We start from the raw sequence: 21,624 nt of genomic DNA on the forward strand, positions 1-21,624 counted from the left end.
AAAAAAAAAAAAAAAAAAAAACTTTAAGTCCTTTCTGTTAATCTCTCCCCCTATTCAGAGTACTTCATTTATTTTTGTATTCAATATGCCCATTAGATTACAAGCACCATAAATTAGGAACTTTTTTTGGGGGGGTATGGGGGGATTGAACTCGGGTCCCTGTGCTTGCAAGGCAGGCCACCGAACTGCTGAGCTAAATTCCTGGCTCAGGAACTGTATTTTTTATCCTCAATGTAAAAGCAGTACCCAGCACAATAATTCACACTTTACAAGCACAAAATATTGTGAAAGAAATTATCTAATTATGGACAATATTACAATCTGTATTCCCATGTCTTTTCACTGATAGCATTTTACGAGATCTGCAATCATTGACAATGTATTTGTAAAATATGGTACCAAATAACAAAATACTCGGCCAAAAGAAAAGCATATTGTTAGATACCATACAGGTGACCCTCAAAAACACTGTCCTAAGTGAAAACAAATCCAATCAAAAGGATCACATATTGGATGGCTACATTTTTATGTCTCATCTGGAGAGGCAAATATGTCCAAAGAACAGACACGTGTTTGCCAAGGGTCGTGCAGACTGGGTGAAGGGGAACAATAACCAGGGAGACAGGGGTGTTTCTTTTTGGGATAATATAAATGTTCTAAAATTGATTGTGTTCAACAATGCACAACTGTGTAGAATGAATACACTGAAAGCCACTGGATTGATTACTGTGAATGAAGTTCAAGAAACAGTACGTGAACTTTATCTCAATAAAATGGCTTTTTAAAAATTTATCTCATAAACATGAGAAGTAAAAAATTAGGAAATTTATAAGGAAATGCACTTTGAAAAAACGCTGAAGTATACATAGTGTTCAGGCTGGGGATTTAGCTCAGTGGTTACAGCTGCCTGTCTTGCAAGTGAAAGGTCCCAAGTTCGATCCCCAGTACCAAAAAAAAAAAAATTATACATGGTGTACCACTATAAGGTACCCTATATAAAATATTTTTTTAGTCTGTCTATGTACCTTAAATTTTTACAGGAAGTTTTGATACTTCAAGATGTAAGAAGGAATGGAGATGAGTATGCTCTGAACAAGAAATGGTAAGTTTAATTTCACCATTCCTTACATTTTTTGTAACTACTGCATGTATTTCTCCCCTGCTTTTTGCAGTGCTGGGATCAAACCCAGGCTCTCAAGCATTTAGGCAACCTCTGTATCACTGAGCAAAATTCTCACCCCTATAAAGCATGTTTTAGTTCAATACTAATTAGCTCAAAACTAGGAAAACAAAACTGCTTTACAGATTACTTTACGACCCACTTTCTGTGTGTATACTCTGAAATGACTCAGAACCATATTTAAAAATTAAAAAAAAAATTCATGACCTGAAAGTTGCTACCATACCTCATAAATACAGCACCTTCTGCTGCTAAAACTTTTTATGCATTCAAGAGCTCTATGTGTTCTTGACAGAAACCATATTCAAGCAGCTGAATTTAGACTGTGCTGACCTTGAGCAAATCAACGCCCTTAGCGTGTACTGCTGGCTTCTATCAGTGCAAGAGCTAGACAGCCTCACCATCTATAGTAGTCAACAATTTCTGGCCACTGCCACTGGCCACTGTCTATTTTAAGATATCCGTACTACATTTGTGTTGTACATTTCAAAGAAATAGACTAACACATGAACCTGTATTTAAACACAAATCATTTACCTTAGAAATTGAGTTCTGTGTTTAGCTTGAATACCTTATTTGATATGTTTCCACTTCTTGCTTTGATTTAAAATACAATATATTTTTAATAAAGAGTGAAAAATCAAGTACAAAACACTTTATTATCCAAACAAATTCATAAATAATGTAGTTAAAAGCTAAAACAGAAATGGAAGGGTTCCAAACACCAACTGCAAACAACTACTGAAATAATTATTTGCCATTTTCATACAAAATTACCCGACATAACAGTGCCTAATTGTCTACATTACACTTTTGCCCCTTCTACCTTAGTATTTATTAACTAACACTTGGAACTAATTTCCATAAAGTCTATTTTCATTTACCGTCAACATCAACCAAAACATGTTTACAGATACAAGCCTTTTCTAACTTTAAACACAGAACCCATACTACTATAGAACCACTACAGTACAGCTTCTGCAAGACAGGGTAAATGACTTACCTGAAACTTATATATGAACATAAATTAGAAACTAATTGTACTTTGTAATTATTCATATTTTTTCCATTTCCAACACCTGATATTTGTATAAAAGCCTAATGCTAAAATCCAGTACTATAAAATATTTAGCATCTCAGATTGCTTTTTAAGGATTTTCTTTGCAATCTTGAAACATTTAATGAACCAATAGACATTCTCAAAAGTATAAAAAATAAAGCTTTTTACACTGCTCTTGCCCAAAAGATTTCAAATTATAAAAGGAAGCTAGGCTAGATATCACACAGTGCTAAATCTGATAAAGAGAATAAAGTAAGACCCAAATAAAGTGAAGTCATTTACTAACAAGTGGACTAAATATAGGGCCCAAGCAGCTGGAGCTGGGAGTTTATATAATATGGTAGCTGACTACTAAAAGTACTCAAGACACAATTCACTGTGTACAAAGGGAAAGCAAGAAAACACTATTGTTCTCATGCTATTACATAAGATTTTAAAATCACTATTCAAGAAAAATTAACTAAAAGCTAATCATGTTTCATTAAATTGAAAAAAAACAGGTGCACAGAGGCTCAAGCAAATCTGTATGAAATTAAATAAGATCAGCAAATTATATTTTAAATTATCTAAAAAGTTTCAAGAACAGTATCTAGCACTTTAATACTTACAAAACACACAATTTGAGATCTACTAAAAGTAAATCAGGCTATTTCTAATTCTTAACACATTTGAATGAACTTAATTATCACTAAATGACACAGACGTGAGATTCCTTCTGAGAACTTAGTGATGATAGGACATATATTTAGAACTGATTTTGTAGCAGCTAATTTCTCCTTTATCTTTCCTGAGTACTACAGGATATACTTGAAAGAAGGCTAACTAAGGTAATCAGAAACAGTAAAAGGCAGATGCAACGACAGAAAATGCCCTTTTTATGGAGCCAAATGTTATCACACGTGTTCTAAAAATAAACTGCATGTATTTTGTCTATGTAGAACTTATGAATGACCAAAATCTCTGCCAGTTTTGCTCTTACATTGTCTCTATAGTGCTTGGGACTCTACAGTAAATACACTAAGGTCATAAATTCACTCAGACTGAAATGAAAATCATTTATTCTCAAAACCATGAAACAATGAATTCAAAAACATTTTTCCTACTCATGAAGGAATTTTGAATTTTGGTGACCATTAGCTAGCCCCAGAAACTACTATAATTTCAGGATGGTGCTACATTAATCATGATATTGTAACGCTTTATCAACATTTAGATGGAAATTGTTTAATTCTTTAAATTCCCCTGGCAGCATCAACACCAAAACAGCATTATTCATAGCATATATGCAGGAAAAAAAAAAATTTAGGGTATCCATGGAAATGTATCTGAATCTTAAAATCATTAATCAGTTACTTTTTGAATTCTTGTAATTTCTCTAAATGCTCAGTTATACTTAAAAAGAAATAGTTGTATATTTCAAAAAAGTATTTCTCTCAAGCATTAAAATGAAAGATATATTGTGCATACAAATTACCATAAACACTTTTCCAACATTTAAAAACTTGTTTTTGTTTTGTTTTCAGGTTGAGACAGGACTTTGTTATGATATTCAGGCTGGACTTGAACTCACTTTGTAGCCCAGGCTAGCCTCGAACTCATGGTGATCCTCCTGCCTCAGTTTCCCAGAGTACTGGGAGTAGAAGCAGGTGCCATCATGCTCATGCAAGCCTTCTGTTTGATCGTCATTACATACCATTCCTTCCTGTCTTCTATTAACAATAAAAATAGCCAGGTAACTTGAGCTTGAAACCAGTGATGATTTCTATTCTCTTTGGGCAAATTTCATACCTTTGCTTTAAAAACTCAAACCTAACCTGATCTTGTTTTGATTTCCCGAAGTGAAGCAGTCACTTTCGCTATATACACGTACAAAATTATTTCGGTTAGCAGAAAGTCAGCATTCATTAAATAACCAAAAAGTAGCTGTCACTTACCTGTAGTACCGAGATTGTAGATACGTTGAACAAACAGTCTTTGATACATGACTGGCCGACCCAAAATCTATTACTTTCACCCTGTATGGCTGCCGAACAGGATCCACCAACATAATATTCTCTGGTTTGAGGTCAGCATGAATTAAACCAAGACTTTTCAGTTTTTTCAGTGCGGTGGCCACTTGTTGAAGAATGGGCCGAATCACTTTTAGTGGCAGGGGACTGAATTTATTTTGTTTCAGAAAGTCATATAAGTTTTGTTCCAGCATCTCAAAGACTAAGCAAGTATGGTTACGGTGCTGAAAGCATTCATAAGCTCGTACAAAGTTATATTCATCAGCATTTTCTGTACTAAGTCTTGCCAATATGCTCACTTCTATCTGACCTTGACGGGCGTAAGAAGGATGATTCTTCAAAATTTTGATTGCTACAATCTCATTTGTCCCTCTTTTCCAGCATTTAACCACCTGGCCAAAAGTGCCTCGACCGAGAAAATCAAGGACTTCATATGTATTTTTCAAGGAGCATAAGACTTCATGTTGTACTAACTGATAGTCACCTTCTCCAGTGGTACAATTCTGTTTTGATCCTGTGGTAGTTGTCACAACTGTCACTGGATTCCCCATGTTGGTTTGCAACATTGCAGGAAGTATGGACAACTCATCAACAATCTGCATTGCGCTGCTATGATTATCCAACTCCTCACTCTTGCGCTTCAATCCACATCGCTGGGGGCCTTCTAGGAAATGTAACCTCTGTCGCCACGCCCCAATCTGAGGTGCCCCCACTTGAGCTGGCTGCGCCTGAGCTGCTATGACCTTTGTAGCACCTGCAGTGTTTTTTAAAACAACAGCACTTGTCTGCAATGAAAAGTTGTGTCCTCGAAGCCTACTAAATGGTATCTTTGTCTGAAAAGCACTACCCTTCGTAGGAGGATGAGAATTTCCAAAGTTTCTACCATTCACATAGGTCCGTGGATAGTTTCTTTCCTGGAAAACACAACTGCTTGGCTCTACTTTGAGTTTCTTCACACTACAAAAGGCACTTGACTGAGTTTGATAAACATATGGTGGGTAGACCAAGACTTGTGAGGCCATACCTACAAAAGAAAAGAAGAAAATATTAATGACATCATAATTTTCTCTCAATTTTAAATCTCAAGAAGAAAACTTTCCAGGGCCCATACTGTAATCTATTCATCATAATCATCATAATCCATTATAATACTTTTCCTTGATGAAGTTAAAAACCTTTAATATCACTATATTAGTTCATTTGTGTCTCAGTTACTTGGGGTACAACAAAAAGAATTGGGATAGTGTCAAAGCATGTTCATCCACTCAAAAAATATTTACTGAAGAGCTACAGTAGCCAGGACACACCACAGAAACTGTACCAAACATTTTCTCCAGAAAAAGTACAGATCCCTGAACTGTACACTTATGGCAAAAGTAAAGCTTTCTGTCAACAAATTAATATTTACAAGTCAATGACAAGAACAGAAAATGTATATCATATAAACATAGTTTATAGTCATATTCCTTAAGCCTAAAGCTGAAGAACCACCCCAGGAAGAAAAAATAATTACACGTCTTAAAAGTTTATTTTAAAATACTGTCAGGGATTTTAACAACAACAAAAAAATGACCATTTCACAAACAGCTGATCCTGGATTCTATAGGCTAAATATACAGTATTATCCTTTGATCTTAAAGGGCACTGTACTACAAAGACAACTTAATGACTTTCTACTCAGTTACCTTCATACTGCCTATTTTCTCAGTTTATACTTTATTACATAGATATCCCTTAAAATGTCCCCTGAAATAAGACTTCAGTCTTCTATTTGAAAAATGTTACTCAAAATAATCTGGGCTCCCAAAGACATTTTACCCCTATATCCAAAAAGTCATGTGGTTAAGAGAATAAAATTCCAAATATTCTGACCGCATGACCATTAAGTACATAATGACCTTTTAAATAATATTTATATAGACATAAAAAGTGATTTTACATTTTTACATGACTCTATTTTACCAACCTATAATTTATATACTATGGAATTAATCTAGTACCTCCTGACTTACTTATAAGAACTCAAAACACATAGAGCAATCAATCCCCAGTACCACAGCTAACAGAGCCCAGTAGTTACGCGAGTATTCAATGCACCATCCAAGTACCTGGACTACCACGCGATATATAAACATAAGTCAAAGCAATCACGTGATAAAATGAACACTGTAATACTCCATGTGTTCTACTTGTACAAAATTATCTGAGAATTTTCCTAGTGGTAAAATTTTTATGCAAATTATTGAGTATACCAAAAAAATCAGATAAACTGATTGTAGTGGCACATATCTGTAATCCTAGTACTCAAGAAACTGAGGAAGGATGATTTTAAGGTGCAGTCCATCCTAGGTTGCAAAGGGAATTCAAGGGAGGCCTGGACAAGTGACACTCTTTATCTCAAAACAAAAAATAAGCAGATAAGCCAAATACAAAAACTCCACATGTTCTCTTTATGTCCTGGAACATCTACCCTTAAGTATTTGGTAAACTCCTTTAGATTCAGATCAAAGTAATGTAATACCTTCTTGCTAAAGCCTGTCCTGAGACATACACACTCACCACTCACACTCCAGGCAGAGCTGGGCACCCATTTCTCACAGCAGTCCCCATATTCTTCTACTTTGCACTCCCAAATCAAAGTGCCCAGTTACCAATTGTTTAATAAATTTCAGATGGCTCGATTAACTTCAAACTACCTTCATTCTTCACAATTTAAAACTGTATGTTATTAACCGTATAATCATCTACTATTTTAACATCACAAACATCAACTGTTTAACTTAAATACAACATATTACCATCACACTATGTAACTATAATATTAAAAATAACAGGAGCTACCACCTATGGAGCACTGTAACAAGTGTTTTCTTTGTAACATTTTATTTAATAAAAGCAGTATTTTCACAATTTTCTGTTAAAAAATCTTCCTCTGTACTATCACGTTCTAAATTAACTTGGCCTTGGTTAAAAAAAAAACAGCTACAAAACCATACTAGAAGCTGGGAGTGATGGCACACACCTACAATCCCAGCACTCTTGGACGCTGAGGCAGGAGGATCATAATTTCAACCCCATGATGGTAAGCAACTTAGTAAGACTCTGTCTCAAAAAAACAAAACGGGCTGGGGGTATAGCTCAGCATGAAGGTCCTAGATTCCCAGTACCGAAGGAAAACAAAAAAATTGGAGCAATCACAGAACAGATCTAAATAAATGCAAAAAAATTGAAGTCATCCCCTGTATATTATCAGATCATAGTGCAATCAAACTAGACATCAATAGTACAAGAAACAATAGAAACTTCACAAGCACATGGAAACTAAACAACACTCTCCTAAACAATCAATGGATTACAGAGGAAATTAAAGAAGAAATTAGACAGTTTTTACAAATAAATGAGAATGCCAGTACAACATACAGGAATCTTTGGGACACAATGAAAGCAGTTCTACGTGGAAAATTCATAACATTGAATGCCCACACTAGGAAAACAGAGCGGGCTCAAATAAACAACTTAACGATGAAACTTAGACTCCTAGAAAAACAAGAGCAAGAAAAACCCAAAGCTCGAACAAGAGAGGAAATTATAAAGATCCGAGCAGAAATCAATGCAATTGAAATTAAGAAAACGATACAAAAAATAAATGAAACAAAGAGCTGGTTTTTTGAAAGAATAAATAAAATTGACAAACCCTTAGCTAATCTTATCAAAAAAAGGAAAGAAAAGGCTCAGATCCATGCAATTAGGAATGAAAAAGGCGAAGTCACAACAGATCCGAAAGAAATCCAGAGGATCATGAACACCTACTTTGAGAACCTGTACTCTAATAAAATGGAAAACACAGAAGAAATGGACAGATTTCTAGATACTTATGAATTACCAAAGTTGAACGAAGAAGATAAAAACATTTTAAACACCCCAATCACAATCAGTGAAATTGAAAATGTAATTAAAAACTTACCAACAAAGAAAAGCCCAGGCCCTGATGGATTCACTGCTGAATTTTACAAGACATTTAGAGAAGAACTACTACCATTACTCTTCAAACTTTTCAATGAAATTGAAAGAGAAGCTATACTTCCAAATTCATTCCTGGAAGCAAGTATCACTCTGATTCCCAAACCAGAGAAAGATACAACCAAAAAGGAGAACTACAGACCAATCTCCTTAATGAATATAGATGCAAAAATCCTTAATAAGATACTAGCAAACAGAATACAGAGGATTATTAAGAAGATCATCCATCATGACCAAGTCGGATTTATTCCAGAGATGCAAGGGTGGTTCAACATACGAAAGTCAGTGAATGTAATACATTATATTAACAAAGTCAAGGACAAAAACCATATGATCCTCTCAATAGATGCAGAAAAAGCATTTGATAAAATTCAACACCCATTCATGATAAAAACCCTGCAAAAAATTGGAATAGATGGTCTATACCTCAATTTAATAAAGGCTATTTATGAAAAACCATCAGCCAACATCATATTGAATGGCCAAAAACTGAAAACCTTCATGTTAAAATCAGGAACAAGACAAGGATGCCCACTATCGCCACTTCTCTTCAATATAGTTCTGGAAACATTAGCCACAGCAATTAGACAAGAGAAAGAAATTAAAGCAATAAAGATAGGAAAGGAAGAAGTTAAACTATCATTATTTGCTGATGATATGATACTCTACATTGAAGATCCAAAAAACTCCACCAAAAAACTTCTAGACTTAATTGACAGATTCAGTAAAGTATCTGGATACAAGGTGAATACCCAAAAATCAATAGCCTTTCTATACACAAATAACAGACAGACAGAAAGAGAAATAAGGGAAAAAATTCCTTTTACAATAGCATCCAAAAAAATGAAGTATCTAGGAATCAATCTAACAAAAGAAACAAAAGATCTCTACACTGAAAACTACAGCACTCTGAAAAAAGAAATCGAAGAGGATATAAAAAAATGGAAAGATATCCCCTGCTCCTGGGTAGGAAGAATCAACATAGTGAAAATGGCCATACTACCGAAACTGCTATATACATTCAATGCAATGCCAATTGAAATTCCAACACTATATTTCACAGAACTAGAAAAAAGAATCCAAAAATTCATTTGGAACCACAAGAGACCTAGAATAGCAAAAGCCATTATAGGCAACAGTCACATGGCACCAGGTGTAACAATTCCCAATTTGAAACTATACTACAAAGCCACTGTGATAAAATCAGCATGGTACTGGCAAAGAAATAGGCCTGAGGATCAATGGAACAGACTGGAAGACACAAAAACAAATGCAGATGTACTCAGCTACCTCATCTTCGACAAAGGAGCTCACCATCCTCAGTGGAGGAAAGATAGCCTCTTTAATAAATGGTGTTGGAAAAACTGGATATCAACCTGTCACAGATTAAAATTAGACCCTTATCTTTCGCCATGCACTAAATTAAAATCCAAATGGATTAAAGATCTAAATATTAAAACAGAAACATTAAACTTGCTGGAAAGTAAGTTAGGCAGAACTCTGGAAGACATTGGTATAGGAAAAGACTTTATGAACAAATCCTCAGTAGCACGGGAACTAGCAGAAAGAATCAACAACTGGGATCTCATCTTACTAAAAAGCTTCTGTACTTCAAAAGAAACCATTAGCAGAACTAAGAGACAATCTACAATGTGGGAAAAAATTTTTACCAGCTGTACCTCAGACAAAGGACTATTATCAAGGATATATAAAGAACTCAAAACAATCAGTCCCCCCAAATATAAAGACCCGATCCAAAAATGGGCATCCGAAATGAACAGACATTTCTCATACAAAGAAGTGAAAGCAGCAAGAAAATATATGAAAAAATGTTCCACATCACTGGTCATTCGAGAGATGCAGATGAAAACAACACTGAGATTCCACCTCACCCCACAAAGAATGGCTGCTATCAAGAAATCACACAATAACAAATGTTGGCGGGGTTGTGGGGAGAAAGGAACCCTCCTCCATTGTTGGTGGGAGTGCAGACTAGTGCAACCACTATGGAAATCAATATGGAGATACCTCAAAGAGCTTGGACTGGAGGTTCCATTTGACCCAGCCATCCCTCTGTTGGGTATCTTTCCAAGAGAACTAAAAGAATCATATCACAGAGAAGTATGTGCACCCATGTTTATAGCGGCACAGTTTGTAATAGCTAAATCTTGGAAACAACCTATTTGCCCATCCGTTGGAAACTGGATAAAGAAGATGTGGTTTTTCTATAAAATGGAATATTACTCAGCCATAAAGAGCGAGAGAATAGATTCATTCATAGGAAAATGGATACATATTGAAGATATACTCCTAAGTGAAATAAATAAGTCCCACATGTGTAAATACCAAATAGTTTCCCTGGTGTGAATATTCTGCAACAATGCATAAGATTCTAATAAGATTACTGACATTTAGAAATGGGAGGAAAGGAGCTAAAGGTGTAGGGAAGGTGTGATACATAGGGGAAGAACAAAAAGGGAAAAGAAAAAAATGTGAGAGAATGAAAAGATGAAAATAAAGTGTTTGTAGATGGGGAGGGGAGGAGGGGGTGAAGGGAGGGCAGAGGTAGGGGGAAAAAATGAGAATCAAGACTTGCCATGTAAGGGTACATGATCCCAACAATGAATGTAACTGTACTGTATCCCTAAATGTACCAATAAACTCAATAAAAAAAAAAAAAATTGGAGCCAGGACTGGTGGTAATGCTATAATTCCACCTCCAGAGACTGAGATTGAAGGAATTCAAGCTTGAGGACAGCTGGGCTACACAGCAAGTTCAAGGCCAGCCTGGATGACACAATAAGATCTTATTTTAAAAAAGAAAAAACAAAGGAAACAGAAAAGGAAAACATTAGACAAATTAAGGTACCAATATTCATTGTGTATCAGAAAATTGCAAACTGAAATCCTGACGTTCCAAACCATTTCATCTACTAAAATGTCTACCCTGTAATAAGCCCAACACCAAGCCTCGTTTACCATTATCCTCTCCCATGTGCTCTGAGAAAATTCTGAACTCCTGGCAGGCCTGTTGTCTGACTTCTAAAATGAAATGTGGGATCATTTCCAAGCTCCCTTTCTGACAGGTTAGGGGAAAAAAAATGGTCGGCCAGGGGATTTAGCTCAGTGGCTCTGCCACCTGCCACACAACCTCAAGGACCAGAGTTCAATCCCCAGAACCAAAACAAACAAACAAAATGGTCATAGAGCTACAGCTACAACTCCAATGTAGAATACCTGCCTAGCATTTGTGAGGCCCTGGGTTCCATCTCCAGCACCGCACCACACACCATACACAAAACCATCCACAAATTATGCCACTCTATCAATTGTGGGATACACTGACATCCCTCCACATCCTAGCCTGGTGACTGTTTTGACCTGATAGGACTTCAGCAAAGGTAATACTGTGTGATTGATTTCCAAAGCCAATTCAGAAAACAACACATTTGCCTTGTTTCTTAAACACAAGTGCTCACAGACCTGAGCCATCTTGGGCCACATCTGACCATGCTGAGACCACCACGCTGTGAGGAAAGGACATGTGTAATTGCTCAGGGTAGCTCTTCTGGTCTTGGAGTCCTCCCACATACCGCATACGGCCAAAGTGTAAGGAGGCTCCAGGTTGTTCTACCCCAGCATTCAATCAACCCAGTATTCGTCTCCAGACACCAGACAGCAGAAACAACACGTCTCCATAGTGCCGTCCAAACTCCTCAATCTGAGTGCTTGCTTCGGCAGCACTTATACAAAATCCTCAATCTGTACATGTGGGTGCATTATAGAGTGTAGTATCAAAAAAAATACTGTTTGTATATCCTCACTGTCGAGATGATATTGTTACATGAAAAAAAACAGGACTCTTAACAAATGTGTACTTCACCAGTTATCCCATGTTTAATATACACATATATAGTATATACATATGTTTGAATAAGCATTGAATATCTGTAAATACATAAATTATATGAGTTTTTGCCTTGAAGAGACAAAAATACCAGAACAATGAGATTTGCTTTTCACTGTGCATCATTTTTTACCATGTACATTAATTACCTGTTCAATGTTTTTTAACCTATTAAAATGTATTTCAAACCTAGAAAGAAAATTAATAATCAAGAATTTGCTTCAAAATAATAAAGAAGTAATAAAGAAGAGGGCTGGGGATATAGCTCAGTGGTAGAGTGCTTGCTTAGCAGGAATGAGTCCCAAGATTCAATCTCCAGCATAACCAAAGGCAAATAACCCAGAAAAGAAGTTGTCAAGGCATATGAATAAAACGAGACTAACCAAAAACTGTTTATTATAGAAATTTGATAATGAATACATAGGTGTTCATAATGCTATCATGTTTACTTTTGAATATGCTTAATTTTTCCTTAATATAGTTACATAAATACATAACTGAACAAACATGCAATTAAAACTCCATCCAGATAGATTTTGATTCCATATATCTGCAGTGAGGTATAAGCATATGACCTCCCATGGCCATTTTGATTCCTACTAAAATATAAGAAACACTGACTTTAGTCTGTAAAAAGACAACAAAACTCTAGGTAAATTCAGGTTCTACCAATTCAGGACCCTCAAGTTTGAACACAAGATGAAGTCCTAAGGGACAGGATTAATGCACACAACTTTAAGTCAATCCACAACGTTTTGCTGTATTTGAACAAAAGCTAAGATCCAAGCAACCGACTCAGAGAAATTAAAGAAAGTGCTAAAACTTCTGAATCCTGCTTCTCCTATCTTTTCTTTCTAAACATGCCAACCTAGAAAGCAAACTATCAGCCCAAGGGGCCCAACTTCAGTCAACTAAAGGAAGCTTAGAAAAAGTCATTTTTACTGACCGACCTATTCTTAGTCACTGTGCTCAGGGGGAGAATTCTGAAAGGAGACTTTAGAAAATAAATACCAACAGGGATGTCATGTAATACACAGCACATCAGAAAAAAGGTGGAACTGGTGACAGTTCTTTCTACAAGAACTATAGATTACTCACTTGACCACTGGAAGTACCTGCCACATCTAGGTATCAAGTCTTACCTTTCTCCTACCCTTGAATTAATGATGGAATAAGATTATCTTATACCTGTGTTTATTAATTTTACACAGTGCATATACCTAGGAGTAAATCAAGCCCATGGATTCCAAAACATTTTTGATGTAATCTATTTCCTATTATTTTTCAATCAATATATACTATGCAAACCTCTATAGCTGTACTATTCATGATTGTCTTTTTTTCTTTCAACCGAGGAGTGAAGTTTTGAAATAGTATCCTTTTGTAAACTAGAGCTGCCTATAAAATATTACTCAGAGGACAGTGAAGACTCCTGTTAGAGCCACCATTAAGCTTGCATTCTTCAAGCTTAATCATTTCATGTGCTTTCATGCCATGTTCCGAATGTCTATGTACTCTCAAAATTTTTATGTTGAAACCCAACATCTAAGGTAATGATATCAGCTTCAGGTGTGGTAGCACATGCCTGTAATCCCAGCTACCTGGGAGACTGAGGCAGAAGAATCACAAGTTCAAGACCAGCCTTGGCAACTTATAGAGACCCTAACTCAAAAGAAATAAAAACAAATTAAAAGGGCTGGGGATGGAGCTTAGCTCAGCAGTTACCTACCACATGCAATGCCCTGGGTTTAATCCCAGAATCGTGCCCCCATAAAAGTGGGGCTTTTGGGAGGTGATGAGTTCACGAGGGTTATCTCCTTGAGAATGGGATAAAAGGGGCCTGAAGGATCTTGTCTGACTCTCCACGAGAGGGTCACAGCTAGAATGTGCCATCTCTGAAGCAGAGAGCAAGAATAAACCAGATACTGAATCTGATGGGTACCCTGATGTTGGGATTTCTCAGCCTCCAGAACTTAAGCTCTTTATAAATAAGCTAGACTAAGGAATTTTGTGATAGCAGACCAAATGGACTAAAAATATAGGACTTACTTTTCTAATCCTCCAAACTTTTAAGTATCATCTGAACCCTACCCAAATTGTTTTACATCTTTTACAATTACCAAAGGATCAGTGGGTAACAAAAATACTGACACTCACCCACAGTCATGGGTCTGACCACTGCTAACTACAGATCCTTGCATAATTCTTTTATTACACATCATGCTTTCTGAAAAAGGAGAGAGGTAAGAGACCAATATTTTACTAACATTCAATTTATTACTTAATATGAAATTTTTGAATCATTTTTTCACTCAGGCACACATACTGCATCTGGAATAGGCTTCTATTAAACTATGACATCATAAATACATTTAATAAAAGTCAATAATGCTTTGAATCCTCATTCAACTTTTTTCGATTTGTTCAAAACTCCATTTAAAAAGAATTTATTTTTTAAACTGGTATTATGTGGGGAGATAGGAACCATTCTTCAGTAGGGTGCAGACTGGTGCAACCACTGTGGAAATCAATATGGAGATACCTTAAACAATGAGGATTAGAAGTCCCATTTGACCCAGCTATTCCCCTGCTGGGAATCTTCCCAAAAGAATTAAAAGAATCATACCACAGCAATATATGTGCACCCATGTTTATAGCAGCACAGTTTGAAATAGCCTAACTGCCCATCAACTGGTGACTGGATAAAGATAATGTGGGGTTTTTTTCTAAAATGCAGTACTACTTAGCCATAAAGAATGGGAAACTAGAGACATCTATAGCCAAATGGATGCATATTGAGGACATACTCTTAAGTGAAATTAATAGGACACACATGTGTGAATACCAAATAGTTTCTCTGGTGTGAGAAACTAAAAGTGTAAATAAGAATCACAATGTATAAATGATATTGTGTAATGGGAAAAAAGTTCTAAAGATGTAGGGGAAGTGGGAGGGGTAGGGGAAAGATACGAAGGGAAAAGAAAAAATAAGAGAAAAGGGAAAAATGGAAACAAAGTCTTTGTAAATAGCAGAAGGTGGAGGGGGTGAAGGGAGGCCAGGGGAATGGGGAAAAAAATAAGAACCAAGATACATCATGTAAAGATACAAGATCTCAATGAATTAACTACCGCATACCTAAAATGTACCAATAAATAAATAAATATCTGGTGATATGTATCTATGTATATACATCTAGACATATCTATATATCTTAGATACGTAGATAAGATTTACCACTTTAACCATTTTTAAGTGTATTGTTCACTGTGGTATTAAGTACATTCACAATGTTGTGATCATTACCAGCATCCAACCCACTTTTCCTCTTTTTGATACTGAAACTCCATACTCATTAAGCAGCAATTTTCTATCTTCCCTCTCCATAACCCCTAGCAACCACCATTTATTTTCTACTCTAGGAACCTGGCTATATGCTAGGTATCTCATTAGTGAGCTCACATAATATTTGCCTTTTTGTGGTCTGGTATAATCTCCTCGTGGTCCATTCAAGTTGTAGCATGTGACAGAATTTTTCTTCCATTTTAGGGCTGAATATGCCAGGCATGGTGGCACACTCCTGTAATCCCAGCACTTAAGGGAGAGGTGGTGGCTGGGGCAGGGTGATAGGAAGTCCCAGCCCAGTCTGGACATCTTTGCAAGGATCTGACTCAAAAAGACAAAAAAAAAATTTTTATCTGAGACAGTCTCTCAATGCAGTTCAGGCTGGCCTTGAATTCACTACAATCCTCCTGCCTCAGCCTCCCAAGTGCTAAGATTACAGGCATGTGTCACCATGCCCAGCTAAAAATTTCTTAAAGGGGCTAGGGATGCAGCTCAAGGCAAAGGTTCAATCCCCACTACCACAAAAAATAATTAAAAATATACTCAGGAGCAACAGCTCATGGCTGTAACCTCAGCACTGAGGAGGAAGACCAGGAATTTGAGGCCGGCCTGGGCTACTCAAGACTTCATCCCAAAAAACATGGACAACAAAAGTTTTTTAATCAGTCACTGACATCAAATATAAGATCATCAATAATATTTCTTCCAGTAATTATTTTATGATATAATGGTATTAACAATCATTTTAGAACTTTATTCCTATTTCAACTGAAAAATTCTCAACATTTTATACAGGCATTAAGAGGTCATTTTTAAGAGTCTTAAAAATTCTGGCCATAGGGCCAGAGATTTAGCTCAGTGGTTCCGCAGCCTGCTTCATAGGAGCAAGGTCCTGAGTTCCATCACCAGTGCGAAAAAAATAAAATTCTGGCCATAGTGGCATACACATGTAATTCTATCCTCAGAAGACTGAGGAAGGAGGATCACAAGGTCAGCCTGCAACATTCCTTAAAAATAGAGAAAAAGGGGCTAGGGATCTAACTGAACACAATACTAATTTAATTATATAGTAGTGAGTGATTAAAGCCGTGAGTTATAGAACTATAGTAGCACCTCGGTACTTGTCATTAACTGGTTCTTGGAGGCCCAAAGACTACCAAAAATGGGTAGCAAGCCACAAGGTAATGGACACTGACAAGATCTAGCTTGTACACATAGTATCAAAGACCGAAGAGAGGCCCAGGGATTTAGCTCAGTGGTGCTGGCACCTTCCTCACAAGCAAAAGATGCCAAGTTTGATCCCAATACAAAAAACAAGGAGTAGCAGGACAAAATTCACATGAAAATGTGTTGAGTTCTTTTGCAACTGGGAAAAGGATCAAGACATGGGGGAGGGCGGTGTTAAATTTTATGTACTATTTTTCAAATAATCAAGTTAGTTTACCCAAAATCATTCCACTTTTTTCTTTAATATTACAAAGTGAAAGCAGTTAGACCTACTTTACAAATTGTATGGACTAAACTGGTGACCAACAGCATGGTTACCCACCTCACCACAGCTCATTCAAAATGAGAAAGGGAAGTGCTTCACTGAAGAGAAAAGAACTGGGTATGGTGGTGTCGGCTACTAATCCCAGCTACTCAGGGGGCCAAGACAGGAGGAACACAAGTTCCTGGCTAGCCTGGGCAATTTAGTGAGATCTTGTCTCAAAAACTAAATAAATAAAAAGGGCTGCAATCCCTGGGTTCACCGGACAGTACGGTAAAACAGAGAGGGAAGAGGGTGGAGGGAGAAAGAATGGGAAGAAAACAGGAAGCGAAAGCAAGCAACCTAGCTGTTTCCAGCTAATAATTCCCAAATAGTAGCTACAGAATGATCACCTGTGAATTTATCGTAATTTTTTTTTTTCAGGACTGAGGATTGAACACAGGGCCTCCACACTCAGCTACATTCCTGGCTCTTTGAATTTTTGAGACGGTCCTGCTAAAGTCACTACACTGCTCATGCTGAGCTTGAATTCAAATCCTTCTACATAAGCCTCCCAGAGTGCTGGGATTATGCTGTTTATCATGAGAATTTTGTAACGCTTGTCCCTTGATATATTTCAATGCTTTCACACCATAGCTTCTTTTTATTCTCCAACTGAAATCCGAAAATCTCCTTCAGGAGGATAAATACAAAAAAAAGAGGAGGAAAACTCTCTCTCTCTCTCTCTCTCTCTCTCTCTCTCTGTATATGTGTGTGTGTGTGTGTGTGTGTGTGTGTGTGTGTATAAAATCCCCAGCCCTCTTCACCAAGTATAGATACTTGCATCTTTCCATCCCAAAGACGACTAAAAACCAAAAAATTTGAGTCTCTAAATGTCTCAAAATGCTTACATACATCCTGGTCAGCCTAAGTTTGTATCCCTTTCATTTTAAAATTCATGCCACATTTTTAACAAGTTAAAGAAAAAAGGTTTTCTTTCAATACAAAAAACACATTGAGACGAAAAAATTGACAAATTTTGACTTTATTAAAACTTCAAACTTTCATTCATCAAACAATGCTATAAATAAAAACCTTAGGCAAGAGGAAGGTTGTTTGCAGAACACCTAACTGACAAAAGACCTAAAGTCACATTGTGTTCAGCAAAACTTGGTAGAAAACTGGGTAAAAGATGTCAACAGGTGATTCAGAGAGGAAATACAAGCTAAAAGACTTTAAGACATACCCAGTGTTGAAAAATAAAGCAACAGCCAGGCTTGGTGGTGCACCCTTATAATCCCAGCATTCGGGAGGCTGAGGCAGGAGGATCCCTATGAGTTCGAGACCAGCCTGGGCTACATATTGAGTTCTTCAGGGCAGTCTCAACTACGTAGTCAGACTCTGTCTCAAAAAACCAAAAGAATAAAGAAAGCAACAGGAAGTCTTATGTACTAAATGAAAAGTATAATCACTTTAGGGAGCAAGGCTGAAGATGCACATATTCTATGATGCCACTCAAGTCTTCTGCCTAGGGAAATGTTCACATGTACAAAAAAACAGGAAATGTTCCCTGCAGCACTGTATGTGGTAAAAAAATTATAAAATAACTTAAATATCAGGAAATATATATTATGGCTTACTTGTATAATACGAAGTTGCCTCAGTGGCACCACACCTGCCTCCCAAGTGCATGGGCCTGAGTTCAAGCCCCAGTACTGGGGGAAAAAAAAAAAGTACACAAGTGTGTTTCACAGTACAATCTTATATTTATATACACAAAAAGAAAATTATCAGCTCTAAGGGTTAGACATCACTGATTTTGAGATGTGAGCCAACTTCAAAAAAAAAGTTACAGTTAGGGGGCTGGGTATATCAGAAGTGATTAAGTGCAGCAGAATGACCTAACTGGAATTACATAGAAAGATGGAGGGTGATGATCACATATTTAATTTTTTAAGTCTCAAAATAATACACAACAAAAACAAGTTGAAAAAGAACATGATCATTTATTACAAAGGAGACAAATCTATGAATTTGTCCTTCAAGGTACTCAAGTCTCTTCCATAAGATGGCATGGTATTTGCATGTAACCTACACACATTCTTCCGCATACTTGAAGTCTTTCTAGATGACTTAAGATACCTGATACAATGCTAACATTATGTAAGTAGTTGTCATACAACATTGTTCAGGGAATTGACAAGATAAAACATCCATATATGTTTCAGATGCAATGATGCAGTTATTTTTCTGATCCTTGGTTGACTGAATTCATTCTTGGCTGAATTCTCAGATGCACTATCTACAAAGTGCTAAATGAAATGTTTCTGGATACATTAAATATGATGCAAGATAGAAAAACATGCATGGGAATGAAAACATGCCGGAAAGGAGGGCAAAGTATGGGACTTGAATTCTAACTTTCACTTGGCAATCTTGGTGGCAAATTACACAGGAACGGATTCTATTATTTGTACTTTCATAGCCTAAAGTTAATTAAAATTTTAAATAATGAGAGAAAATCACAGAATAGGAAGTATTTCTTTAAATAATTATATTTTTTAAAATTACAGAAACATAACCATATTAGATATAACACACCTAATCAGCCAACCCAATTTCATGTCATTTCAATTTTTAAATTTTTTCTTTCAGTTTAAATCAAGTAAAAAAATTTAAGAGCAAAGAAAATGTAAACAAAAAAAATGTTTTAATCAATGAGCTCCTTCTAGCATAACTACAGCATTAAGGAAGCAGTAACATAGAAGCAAAGAAAGGGAATGAGGAACAAGAGCAGAACAGGGTTCTCTAAGAGGTTAGCCTGTGTCCTTATTTTTGAAGCGTGATAGGAAGGAATCTTGTCTCCAAGAGTGAGACAATAATCCATACAGTAAAAACAGCCTACAAAGAAAGCATAATGAAAAAACATGGCATTATTGGCTTTATTTGGCAATTAACAAGGACCCACAAATTACAGCTGGCCAAAACTGGCCTGCCCTATTTAGTATGCCCACAAGCTTAGAATGGTTTTTACATTTTAAAAACATCTTTTAAGACAATGAAAAAGTAGGGGACAGAGACCATATGTAGCCTACATTGCCTAACATATGTGCCATTTAGTCCTTTTAAAAAATTTCCCAAACTCTCTATAAGAAGACAATTTGCCAGTGAAGGGGTAGCTGCAGAAAAAGACCACTGAAAAGTAGGATAACTTTAAGAAGACAAAAAAGACAGAGGCCATCTCTGAAAAACCTCGTTGTCCACACTAAAGAGGTACAGTTAAGTTGGTGCTTAAGAAAGGCCTATGCTGGGCATGGTGGTGCACACTGCAAGCTCAGGCAAATGGACTGTCAAGAGTCTGAGGCCAGCCTGAGCTACAGAGCAAAATCCTACCCCAAAAGTGGGGGAGGAGGTCGGTAAAAATCTCATTTTGTTTTGGAATGATTATCCAGGCAAAACTGCAAAGGATAAACAGAAAAGTTGCCACAATGGAGACAGCATTATTAGAAGACTTCTGTAACTGTCCAGATAATTGTTGATAAGTACCCCGGTAAAGGCAGCATTCAGGGAATGCAACTAAACGCATCTGTTATGGACACCTGGCTAGGTGAAGAATGGCAGAAGCTGGTCAGAAAATAGAGGGCGGAACTGACACATCTGTGCTTCTGGCCTGAAGAATTGATAGTCAATGATTAAAAAAAAAAAAAAAGCCAAAACAGAAAGCTGAGAAGGGAAAATGAGCTCCATTTTAACCATGATGTTGGAGGTCCCATGTGCCTAATCCAAGTACCCTTAAATGCAGAACATTAAAAGGCCAACATTCAGATAGTTCACCTGGGAAAGTATCTTCAGTAGGGATAAGTGTGAAAGACATGAGGAATATGACAGAAAAGAAAGAAAATGTAACGAAATGACAGAACATTAAATTTCACTATTTGGCAACAATCATAATTCATTTAAATAAGAAGTAGCAATGGACAAGCCAGAACCATAGCACAGGGTCTGTAGTCCCAGATACTGTACTTTGGAGGCTGAGACAGGAGGATTTCAAGTTCAAGGGCTCCCTTAACAACTTAGAAACCCTGTTTCAAGATTTTATTTTTAAATTTAGGTAAATAAAAAGGGCTGAGAACATAGATCAGTAGTAGAGCACCCTTGGCTTAAATCCTCAAATACTCTGTGTGTTCTACGTCTCTGTGTGTGTGCATGTACGTGTGTGCATGTATTCCTTAAGTCACAACAATTTTTGGCACTTCTAGTCAGTCAACAGAGACTAAAAGTTAAATTTCATTATGTGGTTCAATACATTTTTTACAGTAACAGTTCTAGTCTATAAGGTTCTCTAAGTAGAAATTAGAAAATGCAAGTATGTAATTAGTAATATTCAGACAAAATTTCTATTCCATTTGCTTCATTTCTCAATTATATTGTTTAAAGCATATTTTTATAAAAGACAAAACAAGTCTTACTAGAAATAAAAGGCTGAATACACTAGAAAATAAGTTACTGTAAAGAGTATATGAGCCCAATTCTAGGCAACAAAGGCAGGGAATATCACAATCCCTGAGTTGAAATTATATTACACAACCACTATGATTAAAAAAAAAAAAAAAAAAAAAAAAACAAAAAACGGGCAAA

The 21,624-nt window shown here is 36.5% G+C and overlaps 1 protein-coding gene across 4 annotated transcripts in view; it reads right to left on the bottom strand.

Annotated features, from left to right (window-relative positions):
• Nucleotides 1–21,624, bottom strand: part of Hipk3 (homeodomain interacting protein kinase 3) — an 89,071-nt gene that overhangs the window by 55,365 nt on the left and 12,082 nt on the right. For all 4 annotated transcript variants that reach the window (XM_010612638.3, XM_010612639.3, XM_010612640.3 and 1 more), the window contains exon 2: nucleotides 4,175–5,273. In XM_010612638.3, coding sequence (XP_010610940.1) covers nucleotides 4,175–5,271 — 1,097 coding nt within the window. In that variant the 5' untranslated portion in view covers nucleotides 5,272–5,273. The remainder of the gene's footprint in view (nucleotides 1–4,174; nucleotides 5,274–21,624) is intronic.

This window comes from Fukomys damarensis, unplaced genomic scaffold (genome assembly GCF_012274545.1).
Source record: "Fukomys damarensis isolate Sample0158 unplaced genomic scaffold, DMR_v1.0_HiC HiC_scaffold_27, whole genome shotgun sequence".
NCBI lineage: Eukaryota > Metazoa > Chordata > Mammalia > Rodentia > Bathyergidae > Fukomys > Fukomys damarensis.